Here is a 22,843-nt window from a genome sequence, read left to right as displayed (position 1 = left end):
TGCTGTATTGAGGATGAAGTGTCTCTCCATGTTGGTCACGAGAGTGGATTACAATAAGACAATTAATAATAATAATAATAATAAATACAATCACGCTGGCTTGGTCGGAGCCAGCACTCTGCTTTATTCACCTGGAAATGGCTTCACAGAGTAATTGCGAGGCCGCTGGCCCGGAGCCTCCACTCACCCCTCACCTGGGAGGACAGGCTTTCTGGGCTCCCCTGCCACCTCTCGTTCCTCCAGGCCGTGCTCTCCCTACGGGCAGCGTCTCTGTCCTGAGGGATGTGCCAGCACCTGTCTCCCTGGTCCGCACAAAGCCTCTCCCCAGGCTGGGAATGGCCTGGCCACCTGCCACGCACACAGCAAAGCCTGTCCTCGGGCTTGTCCACTCTCCACGTGGACACTCAGAACTGGCCCCTAATCCCGCTCCTGTGCTGTGTCCCCGCAGGTGTCCCAGGCAGCCGCCGACCTCCTGGCCTACTGCGAGGCCCACGTCCGGGAGGACCCGCTCATCATCCCCGTGCCTGCGTCAGAAAACCCCTTCCGAGAGAAGAAGTTCTTCTGTACCATCCTCTGACTGCTTTGTGATGAAGAACCTCCTCTCCTGTCAGTAACGTCCGTGGGGACCCGCATGCTCGTAGCTTTAGGGGCGCCCCCTCCCGTCCCTGCCCAACCACGTTCACAGGGCAAGTCTCGTCTGTCCCTCGATTGTCTTCATTCCATCGATTTCACTTCTTCTTTTCATTTTCTTGTTATTTTCATTATTGGCAAAGAAAAAAAGACCTTTTTGTAGCCAAATAACAAATGTGCCAAGTGAAAATAAGTAACGGTTTAAGGGCTTAAGTTTTTAAATATCAATTCCCAAGTTTAAATACATCGAGTTAATACATTTCAGTGGATAATTTATTGAAAACATGTATCTAACAATCTCCGTTCCCAGTAACTCAGCATCAAATGAGAACATTTTGACACTGGAACAGATGGGTAAAATTTCAGCCCCTCCCTGAGAAAGCAGTTCTGGAAGCGCTTCCGTCATCCTGTTAAAAAGGAACTAAACCACAGCATCGAAGGGTTTTCTCACCGTGTGTTTTTCTGGGGCCACATGGCCCAGACACCGCCGAGAGCCCAGGCCAGTTTCCCAGTGATTGTCACTGACCACTTTGGAGGTGGCCCTTCCACAGATGGGTGGATACTGTAGTAAGCTTGACCATAAGTGTACACGGCGACAGCCAGCTAGCTGTTCACGTGCTCCGCTGGCTGGCCACGGGCGTCATCTGCCTCTCCATGTGCCACCTCTCCCTGCTCCCTCCTGTGCTGGCTCCTTGGTCATTCCGACACAGGCCGTGTTAATAGGGGCCATTCTGGGTGCAGCGCTGGGCCCTGTGGGGTTTCGCCGGGGTGGCCCCTGCCCCGAGGAGTGAGTCACAGGGGCAGCAGCTCACTTGCGCCATCCTCTGATCTGGGCATTGACAAGTATTACTTATTTAATTCTCTCGCAATAAATAAATGCCGCGAGTGTGCATCTGTTCCAAAGAGGGGAAACCGAGGCACAGAATGATGGAGTGGTCTCCCCAAGGTTATAGGTAGTAAGCAGGAAAACCCGGACTTGAGTGCAGGCCGCCGGGTCCCAGGGCCTTCCCTGAACCCCTGGGCTACGCTGCCTTCCAGGTCTACCTGTTTGCAGGTGGGTGGACCGGCAGACCACCTGCACCGCATTCTGCGAAGCGCTGTGGCTATGGCCCGCCTAGCGGCACGTCTCTTCCCACCTCTGCCAGGAGGGGCCTGCCAGGCGGCTTTCTGGCAGCCGATGGAAGATGATGCATAGACACCCCAGTGGAGGGCCAAGCGGCGCTTGGTTTTGCTGAGGCAAACTTGCAGGCCCCGCCTAAAACCAGCTCACACCACCCTGAGGACAGAGACTGACCGGCGGGGCAGGCAGCACTCGGCTACCTTTGCTCCGGTCTGTTCAGTTGGAAACTGCCTCTGTCCCTGGTCCTGACCAGGGCTTGCTGTGTGACTGAGCAAGCCACCCTGTGCCTGAACTGTTCCAGCCTGCAAAGAGGATGTGGTCATTACTCCTCCCACCTTTGTCTCTGGGAGGACGTGGAGCGTGCCACACACAGGAGAGCTCTGAAGATCGTTTAAAACACACATGCCAAATGCCAAGCTGTCGTACAGGGGATAACGCATGACTTCAGAGGCGCCCTGGCTCACTAGAAGGCTGATGTAAAATTGTCTACAGAGGCAAACGGAATTTCAGATCAATTCATGACTTGCTACCCTTATAAATGGCTTTAGTACATTTTTATTCTTTGTTGCTTTTGTCGAAAGCCATTCTCATCTTCATTAAACCTCGCCAATAGCACCAGTGCTCTTAGGAAGCCGCGTGCCCCAACTACAGCAGAGTCGTGTGCCGTATGTGATCGTAGGACTCGAAGCCCTTCTCTGCTTGGGTTCATGCCCAGGATCTCCTTACTCTGTGGTCCATGTCAGCATCATTAACCTGATGAAACAAAGCACAACCCACGAAAGCACATGAGGGGCTGAGAGAGAGGGGACAGCGCAGAATCTGGCTGCATCAGGTCAAGGGAACATGTGCTGCTCATCTTTCTCCGGACTTCCTCTCCTGTGTCTTTGCTGCTTCTGTCCCTCCATACTCCGCCTTCCCTTTCCTCCTCTCTTCCATACGTTCTTCCGTGAGATTCTTCTGGCCTTTCACTATGCCTTTTCCTTCCAAACCTGTGGTACTTGGTGTGGCTCGTCCCGTCTGATGTGTCCCTGAGCTCAGTGCCGTCTCCTCAAAGGCGAGTTCACGCACGTGGGCCACGAGACACGCAACGTGTGAAAGCCCCTCCCCCTCCGAGCTGTCGTTGGGAGGCAGATGGCATGAGGGGGGCAGTTAGTTGCCATCTTGCGTATCCAGTTTGGCTTCCCAGCGTCTGACCTCCCCCTCCTGTAGGAAGGAATCACCCTTTACATACAGATTTATTGGGACGCGGTGCCCCCTCCCACTGTGGATGCTGAAGCAGAGAGGTCTGTCTTGTCTGTCAGGTGTCCCCATTTCCGGCACCGACCAGCCAGGGAGTGGCCAGTGACCTGGGGTGAACCACTTGGACTCCCTGCTTAGGATGTGAACCGGGGCCAGCAACACGGAAACGGGTGGTTGCTGAGTTCATTTCCCGGGAGCCGATGGGGTCCAGGGTGGCCGTGGCCCCGCAGCTTCAGGGATGGTGCGCCCACTGGTGACAACATCCAGCGTGGCACAGTCCCGGGCCGATCCTTCCCGCTCCATTCCTTGGCCCACTGAGCTGGGGCTCATTTCTAGCTTCCCATCAATTCTTTGAGCCCTCAAGTTCTACCCAATAAATTCCTTGTTCTCCCATGAAGTAGCTTAGGTTGGATGTACGTATCGTACGACCTCACAACTCCACTCCAAGGTGTACGCCCAACAGAAATGTGTGTGTATATTCACCACAAGAAACGTTTCGTGTTCATAGAAGCACTAATAACCCCCAACCGGAAAGCACCCAGATGCCGGATGAGTGGATAAACAGATAATGACACGTCCACACAGTGGAATGCCATGCAGCAGTGGGCGAGCAGCTGTTCGTGGTATGGGCCTCCCAAGATGAGGCAGGTACGTGCCTGAGGTTCTGGTCCCATCAAGAGCAACACCTGCCCAAGCTGACCTGTGCTGGTGTAAGCTGGGGCGTCAGTCACTCCTGATGGGGTGGTAACAGGGCAGGCGAGGAGCTTCTGGGATATTCTGTTTCTTGATGTGGACACACTGGGTGTGTCCGGTTTGTCAAATTCTTCGAGCTGTACATTTTCGATCTGTGCACTTTTCTGTACTTACGTTACACTTCAATAAAAAGTCGGGTTTGGTGGCTAGCAGTCAAGCGCCCTACTGTTATTTTTTTTCTTTGGGGGGACTTTGCTCAACCTTTTACTCCTTAGGGTGGGGCATTTAAGAGTGTATCCAATGATGTTTTGACGTAGGGAGTACTTACAACCGTAGCTGTCTGGGTGAAGAGCAGGCTCCAAGCACCTGCAGACGGCGCCTGTGAACAGGACATGCGAACGCCATGCTGTGGAATTCGTGTCTTCTGGGAAAACGGAGGGCTCCTACAGGGGTCCCCAATTTGGAGCCGCTGCTCTGTAACTGAGGCGAGTGACATCCTCAGCCTCTCCTGTCTCTGAGCATCAGGAATGGAGAGGATGGCTGCCATAAAACCCAGCTGCCAGACACCCCCGGGGGAGGGAGAGTCCCCGAAGGCACCAGCTGGCTCTGTCAGGACGTGTCTTCCGAATGCAGCCTGGCCTCCCGGACCCTGGCCCATAGGTAGATTCACTGAGACAAATGGCTTCTTCAATGCTGTGGCCACCCCCGGGGCTCGGGGACCCCTCCCAAACCTCTGGTGGCCTCTGAGGGCCCCCGGTGCTGCTTCCTGTGCTCTTGTCTGCCACGTGGCTCAGGCGTTCTTGTCACAGCGCTTACTTGTCGAAAGCCAGGGTGATCACAGAGCGGCTTCACGCTGGGACTCCTGCCGTGTGAGTCAAAGGCCTTAACTTCCTTTCTATGCTCCAGCCCCAGGGAGCTCAACGGTGAATCTACATGTTGTCAGCAGCCTCCCTCTGAGGGCACCGTGGCGGGGAAGCAAACCAGAGGTCAGAAGGAATTTCATCCTGGTGACTTCGAATTTAAGATGACGATAATAATGACAACTAACGTTTTGACCTGAAGAGGATGTGGACTCTGGTAATAGATCCGACAGAATCTGTTTGTCCTTCCATGTCCTTCAGCTGGTCAGGGTGGTGGGAAGACACCAGGTCACGGGAGGTCTTGTGAGGGACCAGAACCATGCTCCCTGCTCCGCCCCAAGTTTCAGCCTCCGCCCGGGGGGCAGTACACCACTCTGCCCGCCCCAGGGTACACGGCCAAGGACAGCGGTGGCGGAGGACAAGCTGGGTGTCTGCCCGGTTTCTGTGTTTCTGATGAGTCAGCGTTGACTCCCACTGGGCAGACCCGGACGTCCCAGCCAGCTTCTGATATAACCCTTACCCTTGATTCTGCTTTAGCTATTAGTAGTTTACTACTAAACTTCTCAAGTCCAGGTATGATGAGTGACCACATGCTATTATTATAACCACTTACCTTCAATGACCCGTTGGTGACAGGGAGTGGCCCCCAAGGCCCTGCCTGCTTTGGCCCCAACTTACTCTCCAGAGTCACGTTCACACCTCACTCGCCCTCAAAACCCTGAGCTCCAGCTACACTGGCATCGTTCGAGCCTACGTCCCCGTCCCCGCCCCATCCCCTGCCGCCTCGGAGCCTCTGCACCTGCCTGGTACACACTCGTCCCTCCCTCGCCGGTCCATTTGGATCCCCGGCCGAGCATGGCTGAATGTTTGAGCCTCCCCTGCTCTCTCCGACCAAGTCAAATCTGCTTACAGGTGCTTACTGCACTGAGAACCTGTCCACACAGCACCCATCCTGCTTGTGATTTTCCATTTGCATATGCACCTGACACGGCACCTGACACATCACCTGGCACATCTGTTGATAGGCGCTTAATAAGTAGTAGCCAAAGAAATGAGTGCAAGCCACTGCTCGTCCTTTGGAACGCTGAGTGCTTCTCCTTAGCGTTCCCCAGGTGAGCTGCTCACCTGTGCATGGGCCCTCAGAAGACCCAGCGAAACGGTTGCCAAGGGGAGGAGGGCGGGACCTAGTTTGTGCTGAGTGCACCCGGCAAAGGAGTCACTTTGAATCCTCACAATTGTGAGAAGAATCATCGTCATTCTGTCCATGTGTATGCCTCAAAGTACACGGGACGGCAAGTTTGAATGAAAACCGGCCCACGGCAGACAGTTACCAAGTGACTGGATTGGAATCCCAGTCAGTCCTGACCTGACACCACCCCACGCCTGCCGGTCGCCACACCGAGGTGTCTAACAGATGAAGGCTCTCGTTTCCTCCCCCCAACACTTAAAAAAAAAAAAAGTTAATGGGAAACCATGAAGCATGCTCTTGACTTTAGAGCGAGGGTCCCCAACCCCAGGTCGCACAGCAGGTGAGTGGGGGGCCAGCGCGTGAGGCTTCATCTGCATTTGCAGCCGCTCCCCAGCGCCAGTATCAGCGCCTCAGCTCCACCTCAGATCGCCAGGCATTGGATTCTCATGGGAGCACCGGTCCCTGGGGCCGGAAAGGTTGGGGACCGCTGCTTTAGAGTATGGTTGTGCTTTCTGGCCATTTAAAAACTATAAAGCACCTGCTTGCTATAAACGCACCTTCACACTCTGCAGCTGGAGCCTGTTTTAATCATGGTAATTAAGGCCGGGGAGGGAGGGCCGCTTCCGGGCCAGCAGTGGAAGAACAACTTGAAGGAGAAACACTGTCCTGTGAAGCAGGGAGGTGACATTAGCCAGGTTAGTCCACTCGTAAAGCCCATTGTTTGGAGTGGGGGTGTCGACGTGTTTCTGTGACTTGTTTTTATTTCTTGTTTTTATTTCTCTGACTTGTTTTTCCAAATCATGTGGTAGAATTCTTATCATTTACCGGCGCTTTTACATTTTTTATTATGTCTTATTTTATTGTTTGCTTTTTAAGTTCAATTAGACTTCATTCGACTGCATTCTAAGTACAAACCGGTGCCCGGAGCAGGGTAAAGGAAACCAGCGTCCTTGACGAAGTCAGCGTGTCGTGGCTGACACCGCTCTTATGGTACCTGTCTCCTGGTCGAAGGGTCGGTCGTCTCATCTCAGTCCTCACTGGTCTCAGACACTCAGAAATGTAGATTCACACACCAGCACGTCTTCAGTTAAATGACACAGGAACAAGAAAATAAAAGAGAAGATGGGCCCCGTGGTAGATAAATAACGATGGAGCCAGGAGGCAGTTAGGAGGCCCCTCCCCCCACCAAAAAAAAAAAATCACAGTGATAAAAAGCCTGGGCTTTGAGTCAGAGGGACTTGGGTCCAGATCCTGACTCCGCCACTTCTTAGTCCTGCCGCTAAGCTTTGATCTCCTCATCCCGTTTCACACGGGCTCTTGAGGATTCCATGAAATAACGTATTTGGCATTGCCTGGCGCATAACGCACACTCAGTAAACAGGGATTAACTGTATTTGCCTTGTTCACAACTATTGTGGACACAAGACGAGACCGATGGTCAGAATTTAAACTGAGACTTTGTTATTTACCAAAGACGCATCGAAAAAGGGAAAGTAAAACTTCCCAGGCAGTAGCAGGGATCCCGTCCCACGCCAAAGCCTTAACACCCCAATCACAGGCTGTTCCACGCACAAAAGCAACGCGGGAGCCCGCCCAGCAGGCCCTGCCTTAGAGAGAAGGGGCCTCATGAAAAGCGGAGAAGACAGACCGCGCGGGTCATCGGCAAAGGAGCGGGGGGTCGAACCTATAGTTGTGCATTTGCAAACTTCAAAGTTGCTATTTAAAGAGGGCTATGATGTCATTCATTTGCAGGAGGTATTCGAAGTATTTGGTAAAACATTCGGGGTCTCTGAAGGGACCACAGTATTCCCCCCAGGAAATAGGCCACTGGGGGCCTCTCCGGTGGCTGGACCTTTCCCAGTAACCACTGCCAGGTAGTGCTGTCGATTTTACCCTGTTACCTTCTTTCGGTTTTCACCTCTGACGATTTTGAATGAATATGCCCTGGACCAAGATACCAGAGGCCGGACTCCTAGCCGACAATGCCAGGTCGCGCCGGGACTGAGGCGTGGCTGTCACGGCATCAGGCTGGGCTGATAAGGAATGGCCACCTGCTGCCCAGCCTGATGGCCGTAGGAAGCCACCAGGGGTCTGCCAGCAGAGTCGAAGTGCACAGCTCAGGAAACGTGTCAGTGTCCAGGCACGAATTACTTACTTATCGTCACGGGCTGAACTGTGCCCCTAAAATTCCTATGTTGATGTTCTAGCCCCCGGCACTTCGGAATGGAACTGTATTTGGAGACAGAGTCTTTAAAGAGGTGGTTAAGGTCAAATGAGGCCGTGAGGGTCCAGTATGACTGGAGTCCTTGTAAGAAGAAGAGAAGGTTAGTCACAGACTCACATGGAGGGACGACCACGTGAGGACACAGGGAGAAGGCGCCAAGGACAGAGGCTCGGAAGGCAGCAGCCCTGCCGATACCTTGATCTCCGACTTCTACCTGCAGAACTGTGAGAAAATCCACGTCTGTTGTTTTAGCTGCCCGGTCTGGTGCTTCGTTATGGTGGACCAAGGAGACTGATTCGGGTTTCACATCCTTATGTAGAACCTGCCAGGTGTCACTCCACCTTCTGAGGACTTCGCTAATATCACTTCACAGCTCCTTTTAACGACCCAGTGAGAGGATGAAACCCATTTTAAAGATGGCAAAACGAGGCACGGAGAGATTGAGTGACTGACTTCTCTCCCGAGCAGGAGCAGGCGGGGCTGGAACCCCGGCTGTCAGTGGCAGGTACACGCTTTTACCCACAGTGCTCTGTGGCCCTTGGAGTAGGTGAGAAATAGTTGGACCCCAGGGTTCAAATGAAAATAGTGAGCCGCTGAACAACGGCCCAAGGAGTGTTGGGGCCTTTGGCAGGTGAAGCAGAAGCCCAGTCATCATGGGGACAGGAGGCGTGGGCATGGGGACACATAAACCTTCAGGTAGCTGGGACCCAGCCATGTGGCAGAGTCACAGGGCCAACTCTCAGTTGTGACTAGAGCCACATCCAGATTCATGTACTGTCGGGGAACTACAGTTTGCCAGAAGAGAACTTGGGGTGGAGACGGTAGCAGAAGGCTGATCCTGCCAAGTGGGACACGCAGGGGACAGGACTCAGGCCTGGGAACTCCCAGGCAGGAGCCTCATGAGCAGAACAGATGTCGAGCAGTGGCAGAAGAATGTCACAGGGGACAGGTACTGCCTTCCAAGTCAGCCTCATCAGGAAGGGTGGGGACAAACCCCTGCAGATGTGGCCAAGGTTACTTGAACACAGACTGGAACTGAGCGTGTGGGACTCAGGAAGCGCAGCTTGGGGGCCAGAAGCAGCAGGAACCAGAAAGAGTGGAGACCCCAGCACCCTGTGTGGTGGCTTTTACTGCCTGAGGAGGCGGCACCTGTTTTTGTAATTTTCTGGAAACATTGATGAGATGGGACTCGACTCCACTAACAGAGACAGTCTTGGGAAAGGTTTACTGCTGTGAGGGGGAGCATCCCCAGGAGCAAACAAATCCGTCTGTTGATGGCAGAGCATCTTAGAAGAGAAGCAGCTTCAGTGGCATAAAGTCCAACCTCCTCGATCTGGGAAACGGTGTCCATGGTCCTTTGAACACCGCCATCTTTTCACATGTTGATATCTTGTATTTTGTAAACATCATATAAACAAGCTATTATTTTTTCTGAAAAGAGCAATCGTCTGAAGCATCTTGGTTGAAGAGTTCTCCAATATAAAGTGGCCCGGATTTGGAATTAGTAATGACTTTGTGATGATAAAGTATGCATTAATAACACTTTTCTTTCTATAATGCAAATGCTGGTAAAATTAGGTTAAGATACACATATTCCATTAAACATGAAGACTAATAGAAAATAAGGCCCCCCGACCTATTGAAAACAAATGAAGGACTCATTAAGAAAACACCGAGCTTAAGCTTTATCGGTATATTTATCTTTAAATACACAGATGTGACTAATTCATTAGCGATCAGGGTGAGTCAGATCTTTATCATATGTAGTATATTTTTAGCACTCAGTTGACGGCAGTATATTACCAAGAGTTTATTTGCTCACCAGAGTCTTTATTTACTCGCATATAATTAATGGGAATTTTCAGCATATGTTTTACTTCATCACGGCCATATAAACTTTTTAGAACACGTTTGATTACTGAACTACAAATGTTGTAATAAACTATCGTTATGGTCTTTGCCTTAACTGCAAGAAGAAAAATAGGAATTCCAAAATGAAATTCTTTCTAACGGCTAGCCAAACGAAATGCGTATAACGAAAGTAATCTGTGCTGGTTTTAGGAGAATTCTAACTTTACAATGACGTGTCATCGGCATCTGCCTTATAAACATTAGACCACACAGCTCTTGTTAGCTATGAGCTAGTTGTCCTAAGGCCCACATTAATCTGTGATTTTTAAAAATATATTACCAATATGTGTGCTGGACCTGGCTGGCCCAGTGTTTGAAGTTATGGCAGCAAGAGGCATATGGAGCAAAAAGGCTCTGGACCATAGAAAGTGGGAGAAATGCCAAGAGCAGCCCACAGTCACCGAGATTTCCAGGCACAAGTGAGCATCTGTGAGCGAGCGCTCACAGGCGACTCCGTGAGCCGGCTGCACACGGTCAGTGCTCCTACGCCATAGGTGAGGAACTAGGTGTGGGGAAGGGCAGGTACCGCTGTGCAGCATTCGCCAGTTTCCACGGTGTAAATGCTCCCATCAAGTTACCGAAGGGACATCGACAGGCTTTCAGAGCGCCTCAGAATTTACCGATGGGCTGTCATGTCACCAGCCAATCAAGTCACCAGCTCACGTTCACAGAACACGATCAGTAAATAAAAGAGCTGTGACTTGAGCCAGGAAGTCTGACATCAGAGCCTGTGATCTCGACTGCTATGTCATCCTATTTTTAGGAAGAAGAGGAAGGAAAGGGGGACCCCACTCCACGGGCTGCACCTGAGCGACAGTCGAGGTCAGGAGTGCATAAGAGGCCAACTGCGCTAACCCAAGACTTCAGTTAGAAAAGAGAGAAAGTAAATTGAACTCTCAGGAAGAAACTGACAAAAATTGTCAAGCGATACCTTGTAAGTTTGAAGAGATGCTGTATCTTTTTTGTTTTTTAATAGAAATGTCCTGTTCCAGAGATATTCCTAGGTGGAGGGGCAGACAGTTAAGCTGCCTTTATTTGGGGAGTTGCCACGAATTCCTTTAACTGACTGGGACACGATCAGGAACAGCAGCACACTACAGACACGTGCCAGGGCAGTGTTCTGGAACTTTCTTCTTGGCTAGTCTTCCCTCCTCTTCATTCCTGTCAGAGGTTTTGTGGAATACCTTGAGAAACATAAAAAGTATTACTTCTCCCAAATCAATTTTTGAAATACACACATTCACCGCATTTTGATTTATTGCCGACAATGCCCCTTGCATCTTGGCTCTTGAAGGTCAAAGATAAATTTCTTTTCTCCATGGCTTTCGGGGCAGACGCTGCCGACTGTCAGGGCTGTCCCCGGGCTGTGGGGGCAGTGGGCTCAGATAAGAAACTGGGACACCCATTTTACGGAGTTAGGAAGACAGGATTGTCTACACGGAAATCCAGGAGCATTCAGATTTTTCGAGGCCTGAGGCTTGCACAGTCTGGGTGACCCACTTTAAGCAAAGGACTTCCAGATTCCAAAATCACACACCAGGGCTGGGCACAGGCTCGGAAGCTTAAGCTTCGTTAACCTCATGGTAAACGCTGCGTTTCTGCTGAGACCTGAAAAATAAGTATGAGGACCTGACAAATGCAGGAAGAAAAACGGGGATGGGGGGCGTGGTGGTCTGGAGCTGCAGGCCGTTCTGGAGTCGGGGTTAGGAGTCGGAAGTGGGGAACTGGCAAAGGGACAGCTGGGAGAGGGCGATGGCGAAGGACCAGGTAAACTGAGGTAAGGAGCTTGAACTTTTTGCTGAGGGCAAAAGAGAGCCATAGAGAGTTTGGGGAAGGATGTGACATGGTCTCACTGGCATCTTGGACTGCTCGCTATGACCCCAGTGGAGGGAGGGGATAGAAAATCAGGTGCGTATCCCCCTGACCCCGACCTCTAATTCTCCATCGTCCACTCAGTTTCGGTTCGTTAATACAACTGCTCCGAATACAAGTGTCGGTCATGTCCCCTGAAGGTGTCAGTGCTCACGGTTGTGTGCGTGTCGAACCAGGCGACACCGACGAGAGAGCACTGTCCGGAGCGGTCCTGCCACCCGTCTCCTCACGCCCCTCTGAGCCGCGAACAGCTTCCCCACCGAAGGTTCGAGCAGGTTGCTGGGAGAGTCAGTGACCTGTTGAGCTGTGAAATCCACATGAATACTGTTTAAAAAAAAAAAAAAGAATCTCTGGCAACCTGGGTCGAAGAGCGAGGCTGATTTCCATGCAAGGCGTGGCCATGGCTTTCAGGTGTAGGGGACATCACAAAGGGCCTCATGGGCGGGCGGAGGGAGTTGGGTTCTCAACGCTCAGCACACCAGCTGGCGAAGGAATTCATGCCACGCCAAAGAGGTGGGGGGCCACAATGCACGGCTGAGTCACTTGCCGGTGGGGCAGCGGCGGCATGCCCGCTACCCCGCCTAACCGGATTCCGGCGGACCGGGGACTGGCGGGAAGGTGTTCTCGGTTAACCGGACTTCGCAGCATCCCTGCTGAACCCGAACGGCGCGGACACAGCAGAAGCCCAAAGTCAGGCCCGAGGAAGAGCCCGGGGAGCCCGTGCAGGGTTTGGTCCACGACAGGCCGTCGGCTCAGAGGCTGCGCGAGCTCAGAGCAGGGAACAAGGAGCCGCTGGTGCCGGTGGCCCCCAGGTGGCCCCCAGGTGGCCCTGTGCTCCAGTGAGAGAGAAGGAAGCGCTGTGCCCAGGGCCGCCTTGGGGGACTTCGCTGTGTTCGGGGAAGGTGAGGCCTCCGGCCAGGACGGCGGTGGGCGGCGGGGAGGCGATGCGCATGCGCAGGGCTCACGTCCCACCTGCTCAGGTCGGGCCCCGGGGCCTGGGCGTCCGGCCTGCGGTGCGCAGGGGTCCGGCAAAGCGGCGGCAGCGCTGGCCAGGCGGCTCGGTCACAGAGGGTCGTGTGCAGGGCTCGGCGGAGATGCCAACAGGAGACCCGAGGGCCTTGGCGTCGGAGAAGCGGGAGGAGCCCCAGGTAGGATGAGTGCCAGATCCCTTTGCGTGTGCGGTAAAAAAACATGGCGTAAACGTACCCTGTGAAGTGTCTGAGCGGAAGAACAGCATCGTTGATCACATGCACAGCGTTAGAAAGAGTCCAGATGCCTTCATCTCGCATGACTGAAATTCTGAACCCCCAGCCCCCGGCAGTCACGTGACCCTCTGCGGCTAGGCTCTCGTTACTGTAGGTGCCTCCTGGAAGTGGAGTCGATCGTGTTTGTGCTGTGTGTGTGTCCGTGGTGACCGGCTTATTTCATTGAGCGTAATGTCTTCAGGCTCCCCCATGTTATAGCCTGTGTCAGACTGTCCTTCCTGGCTGAAGAATATTCCACCGTGTATGTGCACCGCAGCTCGTTTATCCGTTTGTCTCTGGATGGACATTAAGTTGCTTCCAGCTCTTGGCAGTTGTGACTAGTGCCACCACCACGAACGTGGTGTCAAGACTCCTTGGAAAAACTCATGGCATCTGTCCGAGCCAGCGCTGTCGCGGTTAGTGCTGAAATCAGCTGGAATCAGCTGGAATCGGCACGTGCTGAGTGTCTCACGTTTTTTGACCGTGGCGCACAAAAAAGAAAGGACAGTTTGTATCACAACTCAGGACATACACACTGTTGTGGTCTAAAATATTTGTGTCCCCCCCCCCAAATTTATATGTTCAAATCCTAACCCCAAAGGAGATGACGTGGGGCGGGCGGAACTTAACTCATAGGTTGGAGCCCTCACGAATGAGATCAATGCCTATAAACGAGGCCCCAGAGTGATCTCTAGCCCCTTCTACCAAGTGAGGACGCTGTGAAAAGGCACCGGCTATGATCCAGCTATTCCACTTCTGGGTATTTATCCAAAGAAAATGAAAAAAATTAATTCAAAAAGATGTATACACCCCTGTGCTCATTGCAGCATTTTTACAATAACTGAGATATGAAAACAACTTAAATGTCCATCAAATGGATGTATAAAAAAGATGTGGTCTGTTATTCAATGGCATATTGTTCAGCCATAAAAAAAGAATGAAATCTTGCCATTTGCAGCAATGTGGATGGAACTTGAGGGCATTATGCTAAGTGAAATGAGTCAGGCAGAGAAAGATAAATATTGTTCGATCTCACTTATATGTGGACTCTAAAAAGAAAGAGTAAACAAGCTCATAGATACAGAGAACAGGTCATTGGTTGCCAGAGGTTGGGGCTGGGAGGGGGTAAAATGGGTCAAAGGGGTCAAAAGATACAAACTTCCAGTTCTAAAATAAGTCAGTCCTGGGGTTGCAACGCACGGCATAGTGATTATAGTTAATAACACTGTCTGCATATTTGAAAGTTGCTGAGAGAGTAGGTCTTCAAAGTTCTCATCACATACAGAAAAAATTCAGTAACTATGTGGCGATGGACCTTAACTAGACTTACTGTGTCAATCATTTCGCAATGTATACAAATATCGAATCATTACGTTGTACACCTGAAACTAATGTAAAAAAAAGCTATCTGTCTTTACAGTACGAACATTGCAAAAAATGTATTCAAAACATTGGGTTAGGCCAATGTACAGAGTCCCCTAAGTGGTTGAGCAGACTAATGAGTTAAATTTACAGGCTGAAATTATACAGAGGAACTGTCCGATTACCAGGTGGGTCGCGCAGTTGCATCCAGCTGTTACAGTGTGTTTGTGATGAGGGGAGAAACAACTGAGAAGAGTCGCCAATTTGACGTGGGCCACCTGTCGTCTGTCTGCTCTCAAAGTGTTTTCTTACTCTGTGGACCGCCTCTCGGGTGATCACAGCGACAGAAGAGAGCCCGTAGTTAGGGCTGGAGAAAACACCGAAGTAACTATTTAACTGCTCTGAATTCCTTCAAAAACTCAGCATCGTTCCGTGACACTTCCTTCCTCCGTCTACCCGCTGGGCCCAGCAACCCCAGTTCTAGGCATAAACCAGAAGGAAACTGCGCTCGTGCACGTGGTGGCAGCATGAGGGTGTAAGGGTAGACAGTGGCGGGGAAAAGCCGAGGCACCTTAAGGAGGCAGCTCAGCCAGGGCTGAGGACGAAGACCCTGATGTGAGGTCATCCGGGGCTGAATCCCGATTCCACCGTTACTAGCTCTGTGACCTTGAACGGGCTACTTGACTTCTCCGTGTCTCAGTGTCCTGTCTTTAAAATCCGGTGATGTTTCCTTCTGGTTTATGCCTAGAACTGGGGTTGCCGGGCCCAGCGGGTAGATGGAGGAAGGAAGTGTCACAGAACGATGCTGAGTTTTTGAAAGAATTCAGAGCAGTTAAATAGTTACTTCGGTGTTTTCTCCAGCTCTAACTACGGGCTCTCTTCTGTCGCTGTGCTCTGCCTCTCTCTGTACATATTTGCAAGCCAGTCAGGGCCCCACCCACCCCCAAACCGCCGCCTTAGTGTGGCAGGCACTCTTTCTCTTTGTCACCGTTAAACCCCACGGCCAGCCTCAGCGTCCAGCTCTGAACCGGTACTTAATCATTCGTCGAATTAAATTTCAAACCAGGAAATTTTAGTAACACGTTGGAACAATTTAAATGTCAAGACATTTATAAACTGGTAATATAGTGACGCCAGGATGATCATCTCTCCTACAGCGCGAGAAAAGCCGCGAGTTAGCTATGGGATTCTGGACGGTGAAGGGTGTCTTCGCATCATGGATTTGCAGCCATTCCAGGGGCGTGGAGTGAAGCGTTGAGTACTGGGGGGCAAAGGTAACAGAGGTTCGAGCAGGTCGATTCCACACCACAAATGCGTCACCACTGCGATTCTGAACCCCAAATGCATCATCTGCTATACTTGAGGACAGGCGATCGGGGTCCCTTCTGAAGTCACACATTCAAATAGCTCGCTCCCAGCCCAACCTCCTGTCCTTCTATCTTGTTGTTCACTAACAGCCATACTCCTCCCTCTTCCTCCTCTTGAGGCCTCCGGCACCCAGGTCCCTCACTTCCTCCTGCTCGCCCAGGCCTTTCTTCCCCTCATTTTTCTCCCTCATCGTTAGTCTGGTAGCCATCGCTTCAGCCCCCCTCTTCCGACTTCCTAGGTTCCCTTCCCCTACTTTCTTTGAGCCCACCTGGCAGAACCCCCACCCTGGGTAAATCCATCTGCTAATCTTGTTGTGCCCTTCATCCTCAGCCCGCCGAGCTCTGACGTGATGTGGAAATTTCTCTGATGCGATGCTAGCCTCCGAGGCTTCTGCCTCGGGTAGCAACCGTCCCTTCTGCAAGGGCCTCAGAACAACATCGGCGAGGTAGAGCCACCCCCACCGACACGCGGTCGACAGCGGTCACCCCGGCCTCCTCGCGGGCGCCTGAGCACGAGCACCGAGTCGTGGACTCAGGCAGCCTTCCACTCCTCTGTGCCTCTGGCCTCCGAGAAGAACGAGCGCTCGCGTGGCCTGAGCACCTACCAGTGCCGCATATTTTCACACACGATATTAGATTTAATTTTTTCAAAAATCCTACGTGGCAGTTGTTATTTTTCACATTCTACAGACAAGGAAACGGAGGCTCAGAGAGATTAAGTAGCATGTCCAGAGTCATAATTTTAGTAAGTGACAGAGTTAGGGTTCCACACCAGGCCTTCTGACTTCCTGAGAAACACGACTTCACTGCTGAACACGTTATAAAAATGAGACGAGGTCGCTGGGGTACCTGAGTGCCATCTCCACAGAAGACAATCACGGGCTTTGTCCCTTAACACTAGTTCGTCAGGGGAAAGAGAGAGTCACCTCATCATACAGAAGCCAGAAGAAAACAGTGTTTAATTGTGTGTAAGAATGAGATCTGGCATCGAGAGCATAGAAAAAACTCACCCCAATACTTAGATTAATATGGATAATGAGCCCTATGCATAATTAGTTATTTAGAATTACCCTTTTATCTTTGAAGATCAAAGTGTCCTCCCGTCCTCTGACTCAGAATGGCTCTAAGGTATTCTTGCCGAACGAACGTCATGTCACTTTGGAAACCTAATGCCATCCTGTCTCTAGCGTTTGAAATTAATGGACCGGTCGGGGAGGGGAGGGCACGGCTGGCTCTCCGCCTGCGGCGCACACCGCGCGTTCGGTGCTGGGATTTTACACCTCGGGCAGTGAGGTCGGGGAGAAGGACCAGGGGACACTCATCACGTTATGCGTGACGTGGCCGAAAGGGAAACTGAGGCTCGGACCTTCAGATGAGCACAGCGGAGAGGCCTGGAATTTTTAAATAGAAGGGATTTAATACGTACTCGGAGTTGGACCGGATCGATGGAAGACAATTAAGCGTTCACGAAAAAGAGAACACATTTTCCTTAGGTTTTTCAAACGTGCTCATGAGGACGATATATGTGTTTTAGGCTTTTCGGTTTTGTTTTTTGTTTTTTGTTTTTTTTACGTTACTTTATGGAGCCCGACGGCCAGGCACAGTGTGGAGCACCTGCCTCGCCCGCGTCGCGGAGCAGGTGGCCTTCGTGGTGCGTGGCGGGGTCCGCCGCGCTGCCGTCTCGGGCGGAGATGCTGCGGCTTCTTCCAGCGCAGCCCTTCGCTCCGCAGCTCCGCCTTGATTCCTGCTCCGCGGAGCCTATGCTGGCCTCGGCTGTCACCTACATCCCCTGCCAGGCGCCTTTATTTAATCAGCCCCGGGGCACAACCCAAATGGGCCCTCGTCCGTCCCGCTGAGCACCTAGCCGCCCGTGGCGAGAGCTCAGGGCCCCCTCGGGCGCGTTAAAGCCACAGTTTCAAGGGTGAGGCACAGGTGACAAGCCTCGAGCGCAGAGCGAGTCCGTGGACAGGAAGTGGAAGCAGCGCTTTGTTTGTAATAGTTATGGGATCCGAACACCAGTGGGAGCCTTGCTCATTAATAATACTTTTGTTTAACTATAATTATAAAAATCTCTTTAAAAAAATAGGTGGCAATGCTTACACACCTGCCAGTTAATTCATGTCAGTGGGAAACCTAGCCACGGGGTGTAACTGCCCACGTGGTGACAACACTATACCCTGAGTGTGATCAACTTTAGAGAAAATAGCAGCCTTTTCCTGTGGGTCGGGTGTGTGTCTTGCTCTGCGTGTGTCCCCCTCACTGCAGTGGAAGGTCCGTGAGCCAAGAGCCAAGTCCGTTTTGTTCTCATTTGTAACCTTAGTGTCCGAGGCGTGTGTAGACACATAATCAATATTCGTTGAAACAAAGAGAAAGAGAGAGAAGGAGGGAGGAGAGGTTGTCATCCGAGTCTGGCAAAGTTATACAACAGATGAGCTTTGGTTCCGCGGTGCAATACTTAGCCCCAGCTGAGGAACAAAGTCGTCGGTGCCATCAGCAGAAAAACAAGAGCACTTTCTGCCAGTGAGCACACTTGAGGGAGTCTCACAGAGACAACGGACCCTTCTTGTTTGCTGTCAGAGCCCTTAGGGACTCTGGCTTAGCCGGTTGCACACTGGCGGAAGGGCCCTTCTTGGCACCTCTGACCCCCGTCATGTCGCAGGGCCCTGTGTGGGGTGGCCGCCAGGACGGAGAGCACCGCCCTGGATATTTGAGGTGGCCCATGTTGTGCGTTGCTTTTAGCATTTCCTTTAAGCCGAAGAGGAAGGAGTAACAGAATAATATATAGTTCATTAAACTGAAAAAGGCAGAATCAGCAAAGGAGTTCGGAGTCTGGCCCTAAACTGAATGTTGCAGAGAAGCCCTTTTGTCTCCAGGTTCCCTTGTGGACAGGATTTACCTGGACAACAGAGATCTGAGATGTAAAGCTGAAAAACTGAATCAAGGCGTGTCTGATCCTTTCTGTCTGTTGTTTTGTTTGTTTTGAAACAACCGTTATTAGAGTTCATCTTTGTGACATCTTTTCCAAGGGTTAAGCTTGCATAGGCCTCACTTTAGTCTGCACGTCTTCACGTTTGTGTTTAGAAGCGAGTGAGAAACTAACATTTAAATTCTTTAACCGCACGTGTTCTCATTTAATATTCAAATCAACTCATCAAAATGAGCCCGAGTCTCGTTTCAAATTAGGGATCTGAGGCCTGAGGGGTTAAATCCTTTCCTTGCTCAAGGTCCCTTGCTCAAAGTCACATAGCTAATAAATGCAGATCTGGGTTTTGACCTCAGATTCGTCTGATGGACCTGCAGAGACTATTCTAATTCTTACAGAGTTTTTCAGATTTTAAATCGTGTGACGGTAGAGTCTGCCAAGATTGCCTGAGTAATGTACGCTCTTTCACTTTACCGTTCTGAGCTTCTAAATTTTTTATTTTTGGACATCTCTAGTCTTTGATAACAAGGAAGTTGGTATCATTTGTAATAGTTTTTAAGTATTTATAATATTCAATAGCGAGGTCCCCCGAGGTCTATCAGACTTGGACTTGACTGAAAATTTACATATGCAAATAAGAAATGTGTGCATATGGCAGTGCACATGCTGAAGTGGAAATGGTAAAGTTAAGAAAAATTATTCTGCATTAGGAAGAAGACAGACATTCCTCTTTTAAAGGTAAAATGACTGTGAAGATACAATACAATTAAGATTTTATAATTGCTTAAATATTCTTTGTTCTTTGAGGTGATAGAGATACTTCTTTTCTTAAAAAATGGTGCAAAACAAATTTTCCCAAAGTAAAATCGAAATTAAAATCTCCTATTTTGAGCATGCACCCGCGGCTAAACTAACCTTTATCAAGACTTGGTTGCCATCCAAAAAAAAGGCAAAAGGAGGCAAGCTTTTTACTGCCACCTACCTTTAGAAAGTGGAATGGCCTGCTAGGTGCAAGGAGGAATGACTTGAATCGAGCACCTGGGCTCCGGATAGCGAGACCACATGTCCAGGTTACGGAAAGTCGCTGTTGTCTTGGCATCCGACCGAGTTAGCATTCGTCCTGTCCTCATGTTCTCTCAAAACTCTGATCTGGATGACAGGTTATACGGTGGTTACCGGCTGTTTCCAGACATCATTAAAAGGATTCGAGTTAGTCTTACCTCTGCCACCCAAATGCACAGACACACTTCAGCCTGAGCCCCGCTCTTAGCTACAATCTTTCTTTCCTATCTTTACAGTGAAGCTTCTTGAAAAAGTAAATCATACACCACTTCCGCTTCATTTCTTCTATTCCTTCCTCGACTCACGGTTCACTCCCTCCTGCCTTAACCGCTCCTCAGAACGGCCAGTTACCTACCACCCATCAAATCAGTAAACACTTCTTTGCCTTAGTCCATGGGGGCCGCTAGAACGAAGCACCGCAGACTGGGTGGCTTACAAAACAGGTGTTTATTTCTCACAGTTCTGGAGGCCGGAAGCCTGAGATCAGGGTGCCAGCGTGGTCGGGTTCTGCTCGGAGCCCTGTTTGGGGTTGCAGACAGCCAGCTTCTTGTGACCTAGTGACCTAGCTCTCTGGCGTTTCATCATGGGGGCTCCACCCTCATGACCTAATCACCTCCCAGAGGCCCCGCCTCCTAAACGGTCTCAGTGGGGGGTAGATTTCAACATGTGAATTTAGGGGACACACTCAGCCCACAGGTCTTTCCCTTGCTTTATGTATGGACTGCGCTGCGCACAGTTGTTTGCTCTCCCGCCCCGTCTCCCCTCTTTGGTGGCACATTCTCCTTTTTCCTCCTGCGTCTGGCTGCTTCTCGGCATCTTCGGTAACTCTCTCTTCCTCTGCTTGCCCCTAAACGCTCATGTTTGTGTTCATCTTCGCTCTGCACATTATCCCTAGGGAACCACATCCCGCGAGTTCTATTACAATCGGCTGGATAAGGATTCCCAAATTCATTCATTTATTCATTCTTTTATTCTATAAATATTTGTGGGGTATCTACAAAGTGTCAGTCACTGCTCCGGGTCCTGGGATATATCTGTGAACGAGATGGGCGGGGAAAGTTCTGCTCTATGTGGACTGTAAGACAAAAACCATACAATCGATAAGTAACCTGGACGGCGCGCTGGAGGGAGAGATGACCTAACAGGGTGATGGAGGTTGGGAGTCGGGGGAGGCGCAGGTTTCGGCAGAGTAGACAGACAGAGAAGGCTGCACTGACGAGGTGGCATTTAGGTGACTGGAAGGTGGAGAGGGACAGAGTCGCCAAGAGTCTGGAGGAAGAACGGAAGGAGCAATCGGGACAAAGATCCTGAGGCAAGACCACACCTGTCATATTCGAGGGATGGCGGGGAGGCTGGCATGGCTCTGGGTCACAGCGGGTGAGGGGCGGAGTAACAGGGTGAGGCTGGAGGCTCCAGGGTTCCAGATCCCATAGGGCCCGTAGGCCATCAGAGGGACTTTGGTTTCCCTGTGAGTGAGCTGTGAGACATTTCGGAGTTTCAAGTTAAGAAATGGGATCGTCTGACTTAGGTTTTAAAAAGATCGCTCTTAGGTTTCCTGGGAAGCAGATTCTGAAACTCAGGTCACGTGCAGGAGGTTTCTTGGGGACCGCTCTTGGGGACAGATCTGCGAGGGAGCGAGGGAAGCAGAACCGCGCAGAGGAAGAAGCTGAACTGTGATGCACCAGAGGCTATGGGACGTCTCTTTAGAGTTCTTCTAGATCCTTTTACCCCTGTGTAATTAGTCACCGGATGGATGCAGGCTGCCTCAGGGGAGGGAGCTGTGCGCTTGGGCAAAGCAGCACCCTTTAGCCAACAGCAATTCCCAGAAAGAGATTCAGTGATAGTCATGGGCGGTCCACACTCTCTGTCCTGGAAGAGGGACTTGTGTGACACACGGCCTCTCCTCAGCCTGGCCTTGCACTCCTCCCACAGACCTGGTCTGCTTAGGAAGTGTCAGGAAACACTGCCGGCTTCCAGCTTGTCTGCTTGTTTCAAGGTGCAAATGATGCTCATCGTGCCCCTACTCTGCCACCCTCGGTAGGTTTCCCACCCCCACCTCCACGCCCCACCACCGGCCTGTTCTCAATACAGCAGTGGGAATGGTTGCTAAAACGGGGATCTGATCGTGGAAGCCCCCTCTCCTCAAAACCATCAGCCGCCCACTCTCCATTCATTTCAGAGTAAAAGCCACACTCCGTACCACGATTTATCCCATATTCTTGCTGGAGACTCCATCCCTAACCTAATCCTCTGTCGTTCTCTTCATCACTCTGCTCTCCTCAAACCGGCCTCCTCCTCCTCCATGAACACGTAGTAGGACGATTTGGCAGTAGCTGTTTTCCAGCTCTTTTTGGAGAAGCCCCACGCAAGTAGGGCAATCAAAACAGAAGAGCCAGAGGCTGCAGACTGAGATGCTCAGAGTCCTATCGGGTGGTGTAAACGGTTGTCTTCAAAAGATTATCTCATAGCCACATCGTAGGTACTTAAAAAAATTGAACTATTGGTTTGAAAAGATAGAGACGTAATCATTTAAATAGTGCACGTTACTCGGGCAATGTGTGCCCTAGGCAAAGGATGCCAGCAGTCCCGAAAGCCTTGAAAAGAACGTCTGAATGGTTTCAAAGGTTTCTCAACTACTAACCAAAAAGAGTGAACTTTATTGTGTAAGTGACTAGGCAAGATGGTTTCCTTCGAGCAAAGTGATCGGCTGAGAGCTACAGAGAAACGTTCATGATAAAGAATTAGAAGAATTAAATCTTTCTACAGAATCGCATACACAAGACCATGCGTGCTATAGATTTTCGGCTATTTAAGGGATTTTTCAAGGGCAATTTTTAAAAATAAATTTATTTAAATTCGTTTCAGATATACAGTACATTAGTTAGACATCTATATCGTTCATAAAATGATGCCCTGGCCCTCCACTTAGCCATCACATTAATGCTGACTCCGTTCCCTGTGTCGTGCTCTCAAGGACAATTTTGACTTCGTCGGTTAGCAGAAAGAACTGGACCCTGTACTGGAAAGAGAGGACCGGCAGGAAGTGCCCCTCATGAGGAGCTGAGCAGGCCCTGGGAGGTGGCAGTAGCAGAGGCGGGAGTGGGTGCGTGGTGCGGGGAGGGGGCTGAGGCAAGAGATGCCAGGAGG

The 22,843-nt window shown here is 51.0% G+C and overlaps 1 protein-coding gene across 4 annotated transcripts in view; it reads left to right on the top strand.

The window, feature by feature from the left end:
• The window catches only part of GNG4 (G protein subunit gamma 4), a 31,865-nt gene extending 27,971 nt beyond the window's left edge, over positions 1–3,894 (top strand). For all 4 annotated transcript variants that reach the window (XM_039850376.1, XM_039850378.1, XM_039850377.1 and 1 more), the window contains one exon: positions 449–3,894. In XM_039850376.1, coding sequence (XP_039706310.1) covers positions 449–577 — 129 coding nt within the window. In that variant the 3' untranslated portion in view covers positions 578–3,894. The remainder of the gene's footprint in view (positions 1–448) is intronic.
• The last annotated feature ends 18,949 nt before the right edge of the window (positions 3,895–22,843 follow it).

This window comes from Pteropus medius, unplaced genomic scaffold (assembly GCF_902729225.1).
Source record: "Pteropus medius unplaced genomic scaffold, Ma_sr-lr_union100, whole genome shotgun sequence".
In the NCBI taxonomy this organism is placed as follows: Eukaryota; Metazoa; Chordata; class Mammalia; order Chiroptera; family Pteropodidae; genus Pteropus; species Pteropus medius.
The sequence above is the reverse complement of the archived record's forward strand: the minus strand, read 5'-3'. Positions and strand labels throughout refer to the sequence as shown.